Raw genomic sequence first — 18,402 nt, 5'->3', positions numbered from 1 at the left:
GTTGAAAATAGTTGTGCTGCTTAGTATTTTTGTGGACACCGAGATACACTTTTTTCAGGATTCTCTGATGTAGAGAAAGTTCAAAAGAACAGGATTTATTTGAAATAGAAATCTTTTGTAACATTATAAATGTCTTGTGGTAATCTTGTGGTAACTGGTATGAGTGCAGAATTTTTTTTGCATTTAAAATGACGTAAAGGGAATTTCACTACAATACTTTGAATATCAATTTAATACAATTATGGAATACTCTGATTCTAACTGTTGGATATAGTCAAGAAGGTCAAAACCTCCATATTCGTAGAATGTGCACATGCACTGTTTGCATACTTCAGATGTTTAATTAGTCTTATTGTCTAGTACATTTTTAAAAACTTCTACTCTTGTAAGCTGACAGTGATTTTAAAACTGATCATTGCTCAGCCTCCATTATAACTAAGAGAAAGTGAGAAAATAAAAGTGAATTCTGCTTACACATGCACAAACACTCACCACAATCTACAGAACCACATTAATTAGTATATCCAAGCAAAGTAAAACAGGTTGCATTTATTAAACTTGCACTTAAAAGCAGAGAGAGGGCAAAAATAAAACGTGCTATTGATCAGCCTGAACGAGCATCCAGGAACGTCCGATTCAGGCTTTATTATTGAAGTGTACACAAGTCTGTAGAAACCAAAAGCACTGTCAGAGGGTCACCAGAGGATTGTGGGAACTGAAGAGTGGGTATGGGAGCGTGTTACATTTTTCTTTTAAATAGTTTGCTTAAAGAATGACCAGTATATTCTCACGTACAAACTGTCCTTGCACTAACAGTCCAAAATAAAGAAAAAAAAATTTAACAAAACATTTGGTAAACATTCTCCACTAAAGGCAGTTCCCTTATATATACTGTGATTTCATCTTTCATTTTGTTTACATAAACAAGTTTAATAACATATCAATCAGTGGTTATTTAACAATTTGGGAAAAAAAGAAAAAAAAAGCACAAAAAAATTGTATACTCTTTTACAAGTAAATAAAAAGATCTTTTCTCATCTCTTTTGTTTTCTTCAGGGCGCAGCATAGATTTCAGCGGTTCGTCTTGTGTCGGTGGGTGTTAGCGGATTCATTTCCTCGTATTTTCTTGGTTTTGTCTGTCCTCTCTTTTTATGCTATTACATAATTAGATTCTTACATACAAATATTGACAAAAAGATGGCTTAAATCACCAAAGCCATCCAGTCTTTTTTCAATATCAATGGATAGTCAAAGGCGGTGGGCGGGGCTTCAGGAGGAGAGGGGGATCATAGCTGGCCGTCGCTACAGTGGGCATCTGGGCTGTCCGTCTGCTTCTCTGCGTCCTGACCGGGCAGCTCTTTCACCATGAGCGAGGCGCTTTTCTCGGAAAACTCCTCCCCATCCGGCTCCAGGCCTTCAGGACAGGGAAGTTTCAACAACTCCTCTCTGAGCTGAGCTGTGTGCCTCTGCAAAAAACACATGGAATCAGTTTCCAAAAGACAACAAATGACACATTTTACATTGGTATGACAGTGTCGTACCTTTAGCGCAGCTGCGTGATGAGACATGGTTCGGCCGACTCTCTTATCGCTGCTGTACTGCTGAATATCACAGATCCAGCCCTCGCACTGCGCCATGATCTCCGCTCGCTTCATATAGAAGTGCCGATGGATCACCTGCACGCATACACGCACACGGTTAGTGTTAAAAAACACATTATCAGTGTTCTTGGAAAAGAGAATTGTATATCAGTTCCCATAGAGCCCATAAATCAAACGCAAACCTCATATTCAATTTTAGTAGCACTAGAAAACCATCTGCTGATCTTCAGATTGAGACTCCAGTGACCTATCGGATTCATAAAGACCAGATGACCGATCGCACCACACAGATAACCAGCAGTCACTGCCTGTCCGCGCATGTTAATACGAACAAACTAAGTGACCTTTTCGGTAACAAAGACCATAGGCAGGAAAGAGAAGAACTCCGTGCTCACACAGACACACACTTCCTCCGAATCTGTCCAAAGGCGAGAGCTGACTCACTCGTTCATTCTGCGTCTCCTAGATATTCCTCCTCTCCATCTCACTTTGTTTTCTAAACACGTCATACAGAGTGACGGTGTATTAAACTTGTTAATATCAGTCACAACACCCTGATTTAACAGAATCAGAGTCGTTTTCCCAGACACTGGGAATGGTTCTTAGGTTGATTAAAACAGCAACAACAAACTGTACCACCTGAAAAGGATTTCCATTGTACCACCTTTTGGTGCGTTCAAGTCCTCCTGGGAAATTTGTACTTACGAGGTGGGAAGTCGTGTTTACGACGGCAGGTGCGTTCAAGTCACTTTCGCCGGAGTAAGATGGTGGTGTACTTTCTCTTGATTAATCTCACAAAAATACAGTAAGGTTCTTAAACTCTAGTTCTAAAAAATGAAGAACAAATATATGTGCATCAGGTGTGCTTTGATTTTTTAAAAAGCATAGCCTTTTTTATGTTAATTTATGAAGCCACTGCAAACTTTATCATTACATAAGCTATTACATTGTTATATTATAATGCCATCATATTCTGTGCAGGCAATTAGCTTACTTTGCTGTAAATAGAAAAGCCTGACAATATCACTGCTAAATACCTTTAAGTATTGATTTTCCGCCATGTTTCTCACTGACACGCGCCCAACTCGTAAAGATCGGGGATTAAAGAAAATCCCGACCTCCCCACTCGTATTTACGATATTGTGGTGGCGTTCATGTGCGCTCAACTTGTAAATACGATCTTTACAAGATGACTTGAATGCACCATGTGTTATGATAGTGGCTATTAGTTCATTTTAAAGGATCTAAACAATTCATGAACTTATCATTTTGTGTCATTTCAAGAACAAAAGTCATAACATTACAATATTAATGCATCTTTTTGAGAATAAAGTCAAAATTGCAAGAATACAGTTGTGAGGCTATACGATTAAAATTGTAATGGTACAAGAAAAAAAAATTATGTTATGAGGAAAAAAAGATGTTTGAGAAAGTCAATGCTATGAGAATAAATTTGTAATGTTTTGAGAATAAATATATAAATGTTTCAAGAATAAAGTCGTAATGTTACAAGAATAGATTTGTTTTGCAAAAAATTCTTAAATGTTTTGAGAAAGCCAGAATTCTATGTGAACAAATTTGAACAAATTATGTTTTGAGAATAAATGTATAATGTTTAAAGATTAAAGTTGTAATGGTTATGGGAATAAAGTCATAATGCTACGAGAACAACTTTGTACTGTTTTGAGAATTTTTTTTTACTTTTATGAGAATAAAGTCATGGTTTGCAAAAAAAAAAAAAAAAAAAAAAGTCAATGCTTAGAGAAAAACTTAACTTTTTTTTTTATGATTCTATTATCAAATCAATGTTTTGAGAATAAAGTTATAATGTTACAAGAATAAAGTTAATGTTTTGATAATACATTTCTAATCTTAGAATAAAATCAAAATGTTTTGAGAACAAATTTTTAATGTTTTCTGAACAAAGTTGTAATATTATGGAAATAAATTTGTAATTTTTTTGAGAATAAATATGTAATGTTTTAACAAAAATGTATGCTTTGTGTGATTCTCAAAACATAATATAAATCTTCATATTAGTAATGAGTACTAAAAACTATACAATAAGCAAAATACCATACATGTCTGAAAAACCTTGATGCCATTTGATTTTTAACTGTAAATAACAAAATTCATTAAAAAAAACAGGTTACACACAAACTGAACAAACGCAGAATACTCTTGAATCCACACCAAAAGCTCTAGTGGGAAAACAGCCTTATAAACAGCTTCTGCAAAATCCACCTGTTGTGTCTTCACTAACACACACAGTCTCTCCCAGGATTAAGACGTGCACTTTAACCTGCTTGTAAAAGCGAGACGCTGTTCGGATCAAACTTCTGGGGGGAAAAAGACCGAGCGCAGGCGAGAGGGATTCAGGAATGAGTGCATGTGATCGATGGTCTTGCCAGTGTTGCCATGGAAACCCCGGCTGCCACTGCACATTACTCGCTGGCTCTGAGCTCAACCTCACCGGCCTTATATCTCTCTCTCTTTTGCTGTCTCGCTTCATCCATCCATCCTTCATAAATCTATCTTTCTCTCAAACACACAAAAGGTCAACCACCCAGACATGTGACTGTTACAGCCTCTCCCTTAATATTGCATTTGTTTCATATTCATTCAGTTCCTAGAACATGTGTAATGATATTAGCGAGCGAGTGAGCGAGAGAGAGAGAGAGAAAGAGAGAGAGAGAGAGAGAGAGAGAGAGAGAGAGAGAGAGGATGAAAAAGGGTTAGAAACAGAAATGCCATTTAAAAGAAAATGAACATGAGCGTAGATACGGTGTAAGGTTGTAGTGCAGGAGCAAGTGTGTGTGTTTCCTCTCCCTCTTCTGAAGTCAGCAGCCCACTATTTATTACCATGCATGACTGGCTCTTTTGTGTGTGTGAATCTGTATGGATGTATTACACTCCAAAACACTGTTTCATATAGTCCAATGGCAGAAGCAGCAATAGAAATGTTGATTTTAAATAATTCAAATTCATTCCACACAAGTGTTTAAAAAATTAATTACTTTAGCCAAAATTTGCATACTAAATATTTGTGCCTGCAAATGCTGATTTTAAATACTTCAAATTCATTTAACACAAAAAATTGGTATTTTAATATAATTGGTATTTATAAAATTGGTAATAAAAAAATTTTTTTTTACTATTTTACAATTGCTTGCGCTGCATTGTGCCTACAACAGGCTAATGGAAAATTCTAAACTATCGGAATCAACTATGAGTGGAGTTTCATTAATGAGGTTCTATCTTCTGTAAGGATGCTGCCTATGTACATGTAGGTAGGGATGTGACGGTGAGGAAATTTACCCAACGGTTAAAGGAGAACTCCGGTCAATTTTAACATTGAGCTCATTTTTTTGTACATTTGGAGTGCTGTCAATACAGAGAACAACGACAAAAATCGGTGTTGCCTACACCGAGTTATTCTATTTTTAAAATTTGCACCCTGTTGACTTCAATGGGGCAAGTACTAAACCTGCTTTTAGCCTCTTAACATCCTTGATGTGTCATTACAAGTGCACAGAAAATGTGAGTGATTCCTTCTGATTGAACACGAGTGGATCTGACTGCAGTAGATGTGAAAGAAATGTATAAAAATGATGTTATTTAAGCCAGCGCAAATACCTTTGTTTACATCCTGTTTTTCGGTTGAAGTCCAAAGTAGTCGATTGCCGAGTTCACGCGCATAGGTTTAGTTACCTATGATCACGCGCGTGAATTCGGCAATCGACTACTTTTTTTTTCGACTACTTTTTAATCGACTACCGATTTTTGTCGTTGTTCTCTGTACTGACAGCACTCCAAATGTACAAAAAAATGAGCTCAATGTTAAAATTGACCGGAGTTCTCCTTTAACCGACGCGTGACAACACTGTTGGAGTTTCTCTCTTTTCCACCTCGCTCATGAATGCCTGTGCGCATTTTACGAATTAGCAGCAATTTGGGGGCGAACGATGATGGGGCGATGCCACGGTGGGCAAGTGATGTAATCGGTGTGCGGCTGAACACTGTGTAACACCAGTAACACTGACAATCGCAACAAGCCTAGTAGTAGGCAATTACCTAGGTTTGGGAAATTACCCTACAAGCCCCGATATACTTCAAGCAAAATCGAAGGACGAACTCAGCAGTGTGGGCGGCGTTAGATGTTCAATAACAGTATATCACTGCTCACATATTTCGAACTTCGTTTTACCCCTAAACGAAGAACGAAAAAGAACTTCGGCGTGAGTATATCGGGGCCTTAAATGTCCATGTGCTTAGGCTATTTAAGATTCTGCTGAACTTATGTCTGATAAAACCAACTTCAATCTCCATGTAGATGACGTCACAGGTCTCTCTTAAAAGAGCTGAAAGCAAATGTCTGAGGGGATGAGAGAGATCCTTTCTCAACACAAAATAAGCTCTACACTAAAGCTCCCATGATTCAAACTGCCCTCAATACCTTACATTCAGGCCCATGGAGTCTACAAACAGTCCACACATTTTATACATCCTCAGCTCCATGCATGTTTGTTTATTAAACATTTTGCCTAGTTTCAATATATTCAGTAACTAATTTGAGATTTAAATCCATTTCACATAATTATGCATATTCTGTCTGGGCCAATACATAATTCATCAGTAAGTATGATGAGTCCTATACGAGCTTTTGTGTTATAGCAGTCGATGCCCAGCCTGACTCGGTTCTGCCCAAACGACAGCCCCACGGCCCTTTATCCCTCCGAACAATGCTCTGGTTGCCATGGCAACAGCCTGTTTAGTGTCCACTGTGGGATACAGAGGTAATGTACCAGCCACATAACTGCCTGAGGTGGCGAAGCAGCCGTTAGGCATGACATCAAACTCACAAATACCAGCTGAAATACCCATACTAAAATACCCATACTAAGATGACATGGATGGATAATGCCAGTGTGTGGTGTGATTTCACGTAGTCTGATCTGGCTACTGATTTTTCAACTATATGACAGTCTGAGAGAGTAAAGACACACAAAATACACACTCATGACCCATATTTCTAGAGTTCAATGTATGCTTTTGGTCTGATCGTGGAGTTTATGTTTGATAATTTGATGAGTGCACACTTTTTGGTTAGCACATTCATGATTCGTATCCCTCCTTCAAAAACTCAGTATTTTCACTCATTTATATTCTGATTCAGGCAGCTCCTTTCTCCTCTCTCTCTTTTCACTGAGCATATGGATGATTGCTATCTAGTGGTGGGGGCCATATCAAGGACAAAAGGAAATCAAAACAAAGAGGGGAGAAGATGAGAGGGTGGAGAACATCATCTATCTAAAAGTGAGAAAAAAAAAAGATAGGACAACTCAAAATGTGCTGCTGACACAGTAGACAAAAATAACCTCAGGCATATATATATATATATATGATGGTTGTTCTTCTGGAAGGTTCTCCTCTCTCCACAGAGAAACGCTGGAGCTCTGTCAGAGTCATCATCAGGTTCTTGGTCACCTCCCTGACTAAAGCCCTTCTCCCCCGATCGCTCAGTTTGGCCGGGTGGCCAGCTCTAGGAAGAGTCCTGGTGGTTCCAAACTTCTTCCAGTTACCGATGATGGAGGCCACTGTGCTCACTGGGACCTTCAATGCTGCAGAAATTTGTCTGTACCCTTCCCCAGATCTGTGCCTCGATACAAATCCGGTCTCAGAGGTCTACAGACAATTCCTTGGACTTCATGGCTTGGTTTGTGCTCTGACATGCACCGTTGACTGTGGAACCTTATATAGACAGGTGTGTGCCTTTCCAAATCATGTCCAGTCAACTGAATTTACCACAGGTGGACTCCAATCAATTTGTAGAAACACTCAAGAATTCAAACAAACCTCTTTCATGTTGTCATTATGGGGTATTGTGTGTAGAATTTTGAGGAAACTAATGAATTTAATCCATTTTGGGATAAGGCTGTAACATAAAATGTGGAAGGAAGGAAGGAAGGAAGGAAGGAAGGAAGGAAGGATGGAAGGATGGATGGATATACACACAGCACACACTGTAAATAGATATGTGTTTCATGTCTGTGAGGCAAGTAGCCTATTACAGAGTTCAGGGAGACCGAGATGGCAGAAAGCACATCCTTTTTCTTTTTTTTATTTAACAAAAGCATGTTTTGTTGTTATTGTGAGTGTAAACAAATAAAAGTAAACCCTTTACAGTTTTGAATGATGCATTACTGCTGTGTTGAGCTTTCCTTCTACCCTGACGAATCCCCTACTCCCTGCTGCTGAAAAACACTACCCACACAGCATGCTGCTGCTGCCACCACCACACCTTACTGATGATGAGCAGTGTCTGGTTTCCTCCATACGTGATGCTTGGAACTAGAGATTCATCAGACCAGAGAATCTTGTTTCTCATAATCTGAGAGTCCTTTAGGTGCTTATTTTGCAAATTCCAAGTGGGTTTTCATGTGTCTTCACAAAGGGGAGGCTTGAGTCTGGCCACTCTGCCATAAAGCCCAGAAAAGTGGAGTGTTGCAGCAATGTTTGTCCTTCTGTAAATTTCTCCCATCTCCATATATGAGCTCAACCAGAGTGACCATCAGCTTCTTGGTCACCACTCTAACCAAAGCCCATCTCCATCAATTGCTCCATTTGGCCAGGAGGCCAGCTCTAGGAAGAGTCCTGGTTGTTCCAAACTTCTTCCATTAAGGATTATGGAGGCTACATGCTTCTGTGAACCTTCAATAAAGGTGTATCCTGACACAACCCTGTCTCTGAGCTCTACATGCAGTTCTTTTGACCTCATGGCTTGGTTTTTGCTCTGATGTGCATTTTCAGATGTTGGACCTTTTATTGAGAGGTGTGTGCCTTTCCAAATCAGGTGAAATTGAATTTGCCACAGGTTAACTCCACTCAAAGTGTAGTAACATCTACAAGCGAAATTGGAATGCTCCTGAGCTAAATTCCAAGTGTCCTAGAAAAGGGTACGACTTCTTATGCAATGTAATAATTTAAGTTTTTTATTTTTAATAAATTTGCAAAGTTGTCCCAAGTCAGTTTTTTGCTTTGTCATTAGAGTATGGAGGGTAGATTGATGAAGAAAAAAAGTAAAGTAGTATTTGCAAAATATTATTACAATTTAAAAATAACAGTTTTCTATTTAAATATATTTAAAAATGTTATTTATTCCTGTAGCAAAGAAGAGCATTTATTTTAAACATATATATTTTTTTTACAAACAGACCCTAAACTTTTGAATAGTACTGTACATAACATATACATGTAACGTATGTATGTGTGTGCGCGTGTATATACACACACATACACAAATTATTCATATGTATATAATAAATATTGTATTATATAGAATTTCCCCCCCAAAATATTTTCTCCAAATATCGCATGTTTATATGTGCATGCATGAACCTCGGGCACCCTTTCATGAGCCGATCAGTGTTTGTGATGAATGATATCTAACCTCTTTAAAGCAGGGTGAAGGGTTGCGGATCTGTTCTAGCATGGCCCACTTGACGGTGGCCTGCCGGATGTTTCCGTCGTACTCTCTGGAACTCTGCGTTCCACTCGGCGTGCCCCGGGAACGCTCGTAACCTGGTTCGTTGAAGTATGGCTCAGCCACCAGGATCAGAGACTGGATTGATACCAGCACCTAAAATAGACAGACACACACATGTGTTATAAATCCAAGGTGGAAAGACACACAGATCAGGAGAAAAGGTGAAGAACACACAGCTCTCTGTGGCCAAAGCACTACTGTCCCAGTGCCCGATTTCCATTTATTGATCGGCTGGACACTAACTGTAGCACTAATCAATGGAGACATTTCTATGAACTGCTGGCAGCAGTACATGAGCACAAGTGAGAGGAGAGAGAGGAGCAGAGCTTGATCAGATCAATATTACAGGGTGAAACAGCTCCCCTGCCTATTATTTAGAGAGGTATGATGGAGGGAGGAAGGCAGGGAGGGAGGAGGGGTTGATATGTGGGCAGATAATTACTGTAGGGAAGCCAGGATGGGAATGTTGTAAATGCTTAATGGTCGATGTGTAGGTGATATGACTAAATGCTCTCAAAGAAAAGTAAAAATGAGAGCTGTTCTCTCCGGCATTCCACTGCTTCAGAACTACCGAAAATAATCATCCTCACTTGTGCAGTATCAGTATCAGTATCAGTATCGGAAGTGAAATCCTTCCTTACTAATGAGCATGAACAGGAGAGTCAAGGACAGCTTAAAAAAACCTGATTATTTAAGAAAGAGAAACTACAAACGAACGGGATTTGGCTCACCTGTAGAAAGCTAGAGGTCTGAGGGTTCCATTTCTCCTCGGGACGCCCGTGCCAGGTGTTCAGGATACTTAAACACACCTGGTTGTTACCGAAGGGATGACAACAGGTGGAGATGAAGAGAAGACAAAAAAAAAATATGGTTAAACTAAACAATGATTACAAGTCAGAGGAGGAAGCTTATTAGTGATTGACATTTATAAATCAAACAGGTAAATAAATCGGTCTATATTTTTTAGATTATTGCCATTGGCAGTAAAATAATTTTTTGGTAAAAATATAATACAAATAAATAAAAAATAAAATACAAAATAACATTATTTTTGTATTTCCATTCAGTCAATATTCAGACATTTTTGACATTATCGCAATGAGCTGTAAAACAAAATAAAAAAAACACTTGTAAAAATAACAATATAATAACATTATTTTTATATTTACAACCTCCAGTCTATTTATCGGTATCGGTATTGGCCACTGAAAAATCTGAGAAAACGGGAAGAAAACACTAACCTTTCCATCGTTGTAGAGGTTTGGATTGAAGCGGACGCTGTGGCCACCAGTGGTCTCCAGATTAACAAGAGGAGGGGAGTTTGGGTAATCTTGAGGGAAGTAGACATCAAATTCAAAACAGCCGTTGGCATATGGTGTGTCTGCGGGCCCTGTTATCAACACCTGAAAGAAAAAGCAGGAAAACAGCCATTAAAACGGCAAGCCTCCAATCATTCAAAGGTGACAAAATGAACATGAAAGCATTGTGTTGAACAGCACAGGAATGATTGTGCGTGTCTAAACCATGTTTGTAGAGAGAGAGCTAGGGAGTATGAACAGATACAGGCAGAGACGTGAGTCAGAGAGAGGCAGATCGGAGGACTTGTATGCCATCCAGTAAATCTCTCTCCACTGCAGGCGGTGGAGCTGCACTCAGGCGTAAAGACTGTTTTGACATGACCATTCAAACGCAACACTAAACACACACACAAAGCTGTGCTCACACAGCTCACAAAGCTCAGTTTACTGTTAATGTCCATTACAATTGTATGAAGTGTGGAGGAGGCCTGGCCCGCTGTTAGGGGTCAGTGTAAACAGACAGAGCAGTGAGTGACCAGTCTGACTGGGGCTCCGCTTGTGGTCTGGCCTGTCCGAGCTCAAGCCAGACACATTGACATTTACACACTTAGAAAGCAGCCAGGGTCAAAAACACATCTCAAATGTCATTAGGAAGAGTATGTGCACTCTTTAGTGTGTGTGTAAGAGACCAGAGGACAGCGAGACAAGCAAGTGACTGCTGGGATTCATTGCGGTTGTTTTGCCATGCAGTAGAGATCGAAAGGTTCATGTTGACCCACAGTAAACAGCAGGGCTTGAGTCTGTCCTCGTCTGCTCTCATAATAAGCACTGACATATCCGATTCTTTAATTTTATTCACTTACTTGTGCAATTAATCAATTCACATTATTTGAATATTAAATTGTTTTAAATTATAAAAATGTATATTATAAATCAAGTTTATATACACACACTCTATTTTTCATTTATGTATATATAATAAAAATATTATTTTGCACAATAAATATTTAAAATTTACTTATTAAATATGATGCAATTAATCATGCTCATCCATCTGCATTTTGCATATATTGAGTAAAATTTGTTATAATTCCTCCACAGAGTTTTAGTGATCAACAAATGCTCTGTGAATCAGTTTGACAGAATCATCAAAAATAACCAGTAGAAAAGTCTGACAAATCTGACATCGCTGCTAATAATGTAGTTGATTGCATGAATGCTTCTGGAATAAATCTTAGCCGTCTATATGAGATATATTCTGGTCCACAATTGGTGCTTTTAACCTAATTTAAGATGCTGATGTGGCTTAAATCGATCTGTTTTTCGAATCAACACCAATCTCTTTTTTTAAATATAAGAGTGTCAGTGGATGGGCCGAGGGTGTCTATCCATACCTTCATGATGTCGAGGCGTTCTTCGTCGCAGCGGACAAACACGCTGGAGGAGGAGGAGAGAGGGAGGGAGGTGGAGAGCGTGACCGCCTCCTGTGCTAATCGTCGAGCACGGGCGGCACTGTTGGCATCGCTGGCGTTCTTCACCTGAGACAGGTAATGGTAGTTCACCTTAAACACCAGCTTAGAGTCCTCATCCTCACACACCATTTCAAATGTGTCTGTGGAAGAGACCACACACGGACAGTTAGTTATCAGCATTCACAATGACAATGCAATACGCCTGAAAGATATGATCAGATTCACGTTTCATCACATTTCCTCCAGAAACAGGCATACTGTGTATTCTGAAGGGTCTGTTCTGTGTGAGCCAGTGCAGACATGTTAACAGTCACGTCAGTTGAGATTACCTCATTCGTCTGAGGTTGGGCTAAATCATTTTTGGCAGAACAAAACTCTTGTCATCAATCAGAGCAAAGACAGATGTGAAATGACAACAAGGAAAGTCATTCTACCAGCAAGATAACACAATCCTCCCCATTTCAATTCAGATGCACTGTGCTCCTTCAAATATTTGGTGCATTTAAAGGGGAAAAAGCAGCTGAAGGGAAAACCGCAATATCCATCCATCCACTGACTATTTATTTGGTACAAATGTAAAAATAAAAAATAAAAGGGAAAATAGGTTTAAATCAGGGTTTGTGATCCATTTGGTGTTAATGAAAAGCTAGTAATTAATTAAAACATAAGAATTTTAAATTAAAATTATTATTATTATTATTATTTTGGAATATTTTGTTTACCTGCATGTAATGTGACCATTAAACAACAAACAACCATACATATATGAATGTGTTAAATATTAATTTTAACAAATGCACCAATAGTAAACTTTTGGCTGATACCGCTAAGTTGATATTTATTTTCATGTTATGACCAAAAAACAAATAAATAGCTAATACAAATTTCTAAACAATTTCTAAATGCTACAAGTGAATTTACGCATTAAAACCATATAATGTATAATATAAACAGTGTAACTACATTATTAGTGTTTAAAAGAATAATTTAATTAAGTAATAGATGAAGGCAAAGATAATCTAAATTTAAAAATAAAGGAAACTGATGACTTAAAAAAAAAGGTTGTTAACCAATATGGTATCGATATCCTTGCATCCCTAAAATATTCTAAATTATTTGGAAAAATATTGTGTAAAATGTTTAATAAAATGCTTGTTCAAAGAGTCAATTCTATTATACAAGCTCTCTAGTCTTATCAGCCAGTAAAAACTCGAGCACTAGCAGAGATGTGTAGTTCAAGACTCACCAAATTGTAGCTTCTTCATTGCTGCTGTATATTTCTCCTCCATTGAACGCAAGATGGACAGCGGTTTGGGCCTTGTTGCTGCCTTCTTAGAGCTCTCTGCCATCTTCCTCTCTGAGAAACAGAAGACAGGCACATCAAAAAATAGTGTGTGAATGTGTGTTTCAGAGTAGCCTGAGGGAGTGTTCGAGTGGGTCACATCTTCCATCCTCTCATCTCTAAACAACCAACACATCCCTACATCCCTACATCCCTCAGGCAAAGTAACCTGAATGAGTGTATGTAACTCTGCTTTCAGTAAACAAAATATACTACTAAGAAAAAAGGCCCACTCTGATCAAATTTTTGACTCGATAATTAAAAGACTCCCAATGGGACGCGTTTGACTGCAAATTTATTATCTTGATAAATGACAATAAGCACGAAATGTCATGTTGTTACACAAATGAGTCGCTGCATTTCTGTTCCCCCAATTCAGATTGTTATCGAGAGGGCGCCAGACTAATGACAACGGCACCAGCAGACCATCACCACTCCAGTGAGACATATTAGACCTGCGGATAGAGGCCGTTAGAGTAACAACACAATTAAACTTCATATATTTATGGAGCTTTATGGCATTTCCGCCCATTCCGCAGTGGGTGTAGAGACATGTCCCTCCTCACACGCACATGCACTGTGACAGCCAATCAAATTACCATTGCATTTAACATGGCCGATAACAGCTGCGCTTTGGATACGAGCCACATAAAATCCAACCGACATCGATAGCTCCCACTAACATCAGTGCACGATACTGATGGCGATATCGATACCAAACCATGAGAAACCACTCTCGACCAATCAGACACCCTGACTGCGCAGTCTCTGGCGCTTAAAAAAAAAAAGATGGATTACTAATTAAGCAGTTAAATGGGGTGGTAAGTAATGTCTCACTGCTCTTATCATATAGATTCTCCTTATGGATGGTGACAGCAGCATTGATCCGCCTCACCACGTTTAACGCCCCTTTCATTCACTCATCACAGAGAGAATGAGAGCAAGAGATACCCAAGGGAGGGTGATAGTTATATGTGGAGATACAGTGACGCAGGAAATTCCAGCACACCTGATGACAAGGGTTTCTGCATTAGGAACAAATACTTTCTGTTAATTAATACAAATAATTTCTCTTAGTTTTGCCCTAGAGGACCTGAGAAAGACAGTTTTGAAATGTCAATAAACAGATGTGACTTCTCAAGAGCTTTAAACCTCAGGATTAGGAATTGTCATGGTCACATCCATTTTTATGAGGTCAGCGTAAAAGGGACTAAACTTGATCATGCAACCTCCCTGTCTGGAAATGCACCCTGGTCATGACTAAGGGCTGTTGGATCAAATCTTAAAGAATTAGCACGACATCGATTAAGTCTAGTCTGACAAACGAAACTGCCCAGTAAAGCTGACTCTCCATTTAAAAGTCCTTCGAGAACGCAATCAGGCTTTCGAGAGCCTCTGGTGGGGCTCTGTGCTGAAGAGCCATTTCTCTTTGGCTTATTTTGTCAGAGCAAACAGTCACTCCATGTCCCCCGGGGCCCTCAGATAAGAAAGGAGTGTGTCTTCAGCCTGTGAAATACACACCATCACTCTGCACACTGACCACTATACATCCAGCACTATCCTGCTTTCACTTGTGCTCTGATTCAAGTCTTGAGCACCTAAGAAATCAGGCCCTACAGAGACACAGAGCATGAACAGCTTTTCTTAAAAGGGTTTTAGAGGGAAACTGACTTTAAATAGTGCAGTAAAATTCATGGGTAAGACTTGGGTAAGATCAATCTTTTTGTAAACAAACTACCATTCAAAAGTTTGGGGTCGGTAAGATTATTTGAATGATTTTAAGTCTCGTATGTTCATTTATTTAGGCTCCATTTATTTAATAGAAAATACAGTAAAAACCTGTAATCAATTACAAATTAATGTGATGGCAAAGCTAAAATTTCAGCAGTCATTATTCCAGGCTTCACTGTCACATGATCCTTCAGAAATCATTTAAATATGCTTATTTGGTGAAACCGTAATGCTGAGAACAGTTGTTCTGCTTTATATTTTTGCCAAAAAAAAGAGATGATATTTTTTCAGGATTCTTTGATAAAAGGAAAGTTTAAAAGAACAGCATTTATTTGAATAGGATTCTTTTTTGGTAACAATGTAAGTCTTTATTGTCACTATTGATGCATCCTTGCTGAATTAAAGTATTAATCTCTTAAAAAAAAAAAAAAAAAAAAAAAAATCTTACTGACCCCATTTAAACTTTTTAATATTGTACATATGCATTTTATTTTAAATGGATGAGTAGGACTAAATGAGTGCAAAACCACCCCAGGATGCTCTTCATGAAGTTGGAATCTAGACAAAGAGCAACTTTGTTGAAGAAGCTAAAATATACAATGGTTTTGATTCGTTTAAAGGGTTAGTTCACCCAAAAATGAAAATTCTGTCATTAATTACTCACCCTCATGTCGTTCCAAACCCGTAAGAGCTTTTCTAGCAAAAGAAAGAGCTTTTCTAGCAAAAGAAAGAGCTTTTCTAGCTGGCAAATGCAATTACCTAGTAGCCTATGAAGGAGTGAGACAGCTCTCAGATTTCATCAAAAATATCTTAATTTGTGTTACGAAGATGAACGAAAGTCTTACGGGGTTGGAACAACATGAGGGTGAGTAATTACTGACAGAATTTTCATTTTTTGGTGAACTAACCCTTTAACATTTTATTGGTCACTAAATTTCAATTGTGTATCGATGACTTTATTGTAGTGTCTAAAATGTAGAAAATAATATGTGAAAGTGAAAAATTAGTCAATGTTTCTAAACTGGAAATTCATTAAATACCCATCTGTTAAGCATTTTAATCAAAGTTATTAAAAATGTAACCATTCCATGATTATTTAATAAACAGCACCTAACGGAAGCATTTGGGAAATAGTAGATTGTTCTCACCGTGGTTGGCCTGTCGTAGGTTGGTTGTGGCAGCATAGACGATCTCTGCAGTCTTCTGGATGTCGGGAACTAGCAGCGTCAGGCCTTCTGGCTCTGGGTCAGATGTCTCAGCCTTCATTACCCCTTTACTTTTGTCTTTCTTTGACCTAAGGTGGACAAAGAATCATCATGAGTCACATTTATGTTTCTGTAGACGCTATAACTTGTTAATTAGGGGTCTATATTTGTGCTTGTGTGCATGTGAACATGTGAAATGTTTCATTGCACATTCAGTGTTGGGTTGAGTGGACCACAAAAATGGCAGAAAAAAAACCAACAACGGCATGTCCTCAAGAGCTTCTCAACCTCTCACGTCCCCAGCCCTGAAACAAACACGCACTGCTCGTGAGAGGTGCTATAGACACTGAATGCATCAAATGGGCAGCAGATCGTGACTTGTCCCAAAGTAAACCATTAAAAACAACATCCAGCTGTCTTGCAGCTAAGCACACACCCTCACAAGATGCATCTTTCATTAAGCAGGAGGACGGAACATGAAAGAGAGGGAGAGACAAAGGAGAAAGAGGACATGAAATCATAAATGTCCTTTGTCAGTAAGTGACGCAGAGGAGAGTAATTAAGATGGCGCTGTCATTCAAGGGTGCACGTATTACTTTATTTTTATATGCATTTAAAAAAACATCTAAAAATTCTAAAAATAAAATCCTTTTAAAAATTAGTTTTAAGTTTTAAATTAAAAACCTAAAACAAACAAACAAAATGTAATGTTAAAATATAAATATTATTCCTTGACAATACATTGCTAAAAATCAAATTCATAATGTGTATGTGTTGTTGGGTCGAGTGAAAACAGTGGGAAAAACAATTCTAATCTACACTATTTTGCATACACACTATATGAAATGTACAAGTTTGGAACAGCAGAAGCTCAGGTCAGTGTGAAGGTCACTGGAGATTGGAGGCTTTTCAGGGGCAACAGAGGAGCACTGACTGATCTAGCCGTCACTGTGTGTTATTCTTTTGATGAAACAAAGGTTTTGACTTGTGGCTATAGCATCAGGTTACATCTTGTGGATATAAGTCAGGTTTTTGCATGCAGGTCAGAGACAGTGAGTGTCACAGGGTGAACATCCATCCATCAGCAGTCACTCAGCCCGTCCTCTGTCCCTTAGTTTGACTGACCAGTGTGTGTGTGTGTGTGTGTGTCTAAGAGAGAGGAAGAGCGCACCTGAGGCGGTTGGTGTAGGTGTCTACGCAGGTCTTCATCTTGGCCAGTAACATGCCGACAGAGGTCTGACACTCGGTGCGTTCTTCATCCTCCTCTTCTTCGGCAGCGTCTCCTGATAGCGGCAGGAGCAGAGGAACCAGGCTGGTGCAGGTGGAGATGGCTCTTAGCAGCTCCAACAGAGCACGATACAGGGGTACGTGACGCGCCATGTCCAAAACTGCAGGAGACAGAGAGAGAGAGAGAGACATTACGTATTAAGGCAGGACACTTATAAAAGACAAAGTCGATTACATCTCTTAAAAGACAGAAGGACAGAGGGAAACAAGGGCCGATCCACACACACACACACACACACACACACACACACATTCATCCTCTCAAGGTTGATGTTTTTAATGTAGAAGTTTTTAGGAGCATCATAGCCTCCAAATATATAAACAGTTGAAATCGTTCAGGACAAGGAAATGCTATATGAACGGAAGAGTCGTCTTGCATGCATTTTATAAATATACAAAGAAGAACACTTGTGTTGCACCTCCTTAAAAGGATAGTTTCCTCAAAAATAAAAAGATTCTGTCAGTAAATATATTCACAAAATATATTTTATGTTCCATTTTTACGAGCATAAAACACAAGCAATCTTCTACTGAGCATGCTGAGATGCTATAAGGACCCGTTTGAGGCACAAGGGCTGTTTGTGCATGTATTTCCTGCTTGGAGAAGGCACGATAATCCTTTTGTGGCACGGCGGAGTCTTAAAGCCAGAACGAGGACAGTGAGAGAATAAAGGATGAGAGGGAACGAGACAGAGAAAGATAACTGAGGGTCTTCAAGCTAAACACTATAATCAGGCTCATATTATCAGTGTGCAGTTCAATGTAAGGAAGTGCATGTTTGTGTGACTTGTGTGTGTTTTTAAAGTGCCCCTATTATGCTATTTTAAAGGTTACTAATTTTGTTTTGGAGGTCTCCTAAAACAAGTTTACATGCCTCAAAGGCATTTTCTTATAATATACATTACCACATTTTTCAATGA

At 38.7% G+C, this 18,402-nt stretch overlaps 1 protein-coding gene across 9 annotated transcripts in view; it reads right to left on the bottom strand.

Moving 5' to 3' along the window:
• Positions 1–529: 529 nt before the first annotated feature.
• birc6 (baculoviral IAP repeat containing 6) overlaps positions 530–18,402 on the bottom strand; it is a 95,596-nt gene continuing 77,723 nt past the window's right edge. For all 9 annotated transcript variants that reach the window (XM_079853465.1, XM_079853466.1, XM_079853470.1 and 6 more), the window contains 9 exons: positions 17,367–17,583; positions 16,139–16,284; positions 13,164–13,274; positions 11,840–12,057; positions 10,389–10,550; positions 9,879–9,956; positions 9,052–9,240; positions 1,542–1,676; positions 530–1,466 (listed from right to left, as the gene is read on the bottom strand). In XM_079853465.1, the coding sequence (XP_079709591.1) occupies positions 1,287–1,466; positions 1,542–1,676; positions 9,052–9,240; positions 9,879–9,956; positions 10,389–10,550; positions 11,840–12,057; positions 13,164–13,274; positions 16,139–16,284; positions 17,367–17,583 (1,436 nt within the window). In that variant the 3' untranslated portion in view covers positions 530–1,286. The remainder of the gene's footprint in view (positions 1,467–1,541; positions 1,677–9,051; positions 9,241–9,878; positions 9,957–10,388; positions 10,551–11,839; positions 12,058–13,163; positions 13,275–16,138; positions 16,285–17,366; positions 17,584–18,402) is intronic.

This window comes from Squalius cephalus (assembly GCF_949319135.1).
Source record: "Squalius cephalus genome assembly, chromosome: 20".
In the NCBI taxonomy this organism is placed as follows: domain Eukaryota; kingdom Metazoa; phylum Chordata; class Actinopteri; order Cypriniformes; family Leuciscidae; genus Squalius; species Squalius cephalus.
This window is presented reverse-complemented; position numbering and strand designations above follow the sequence as displayed.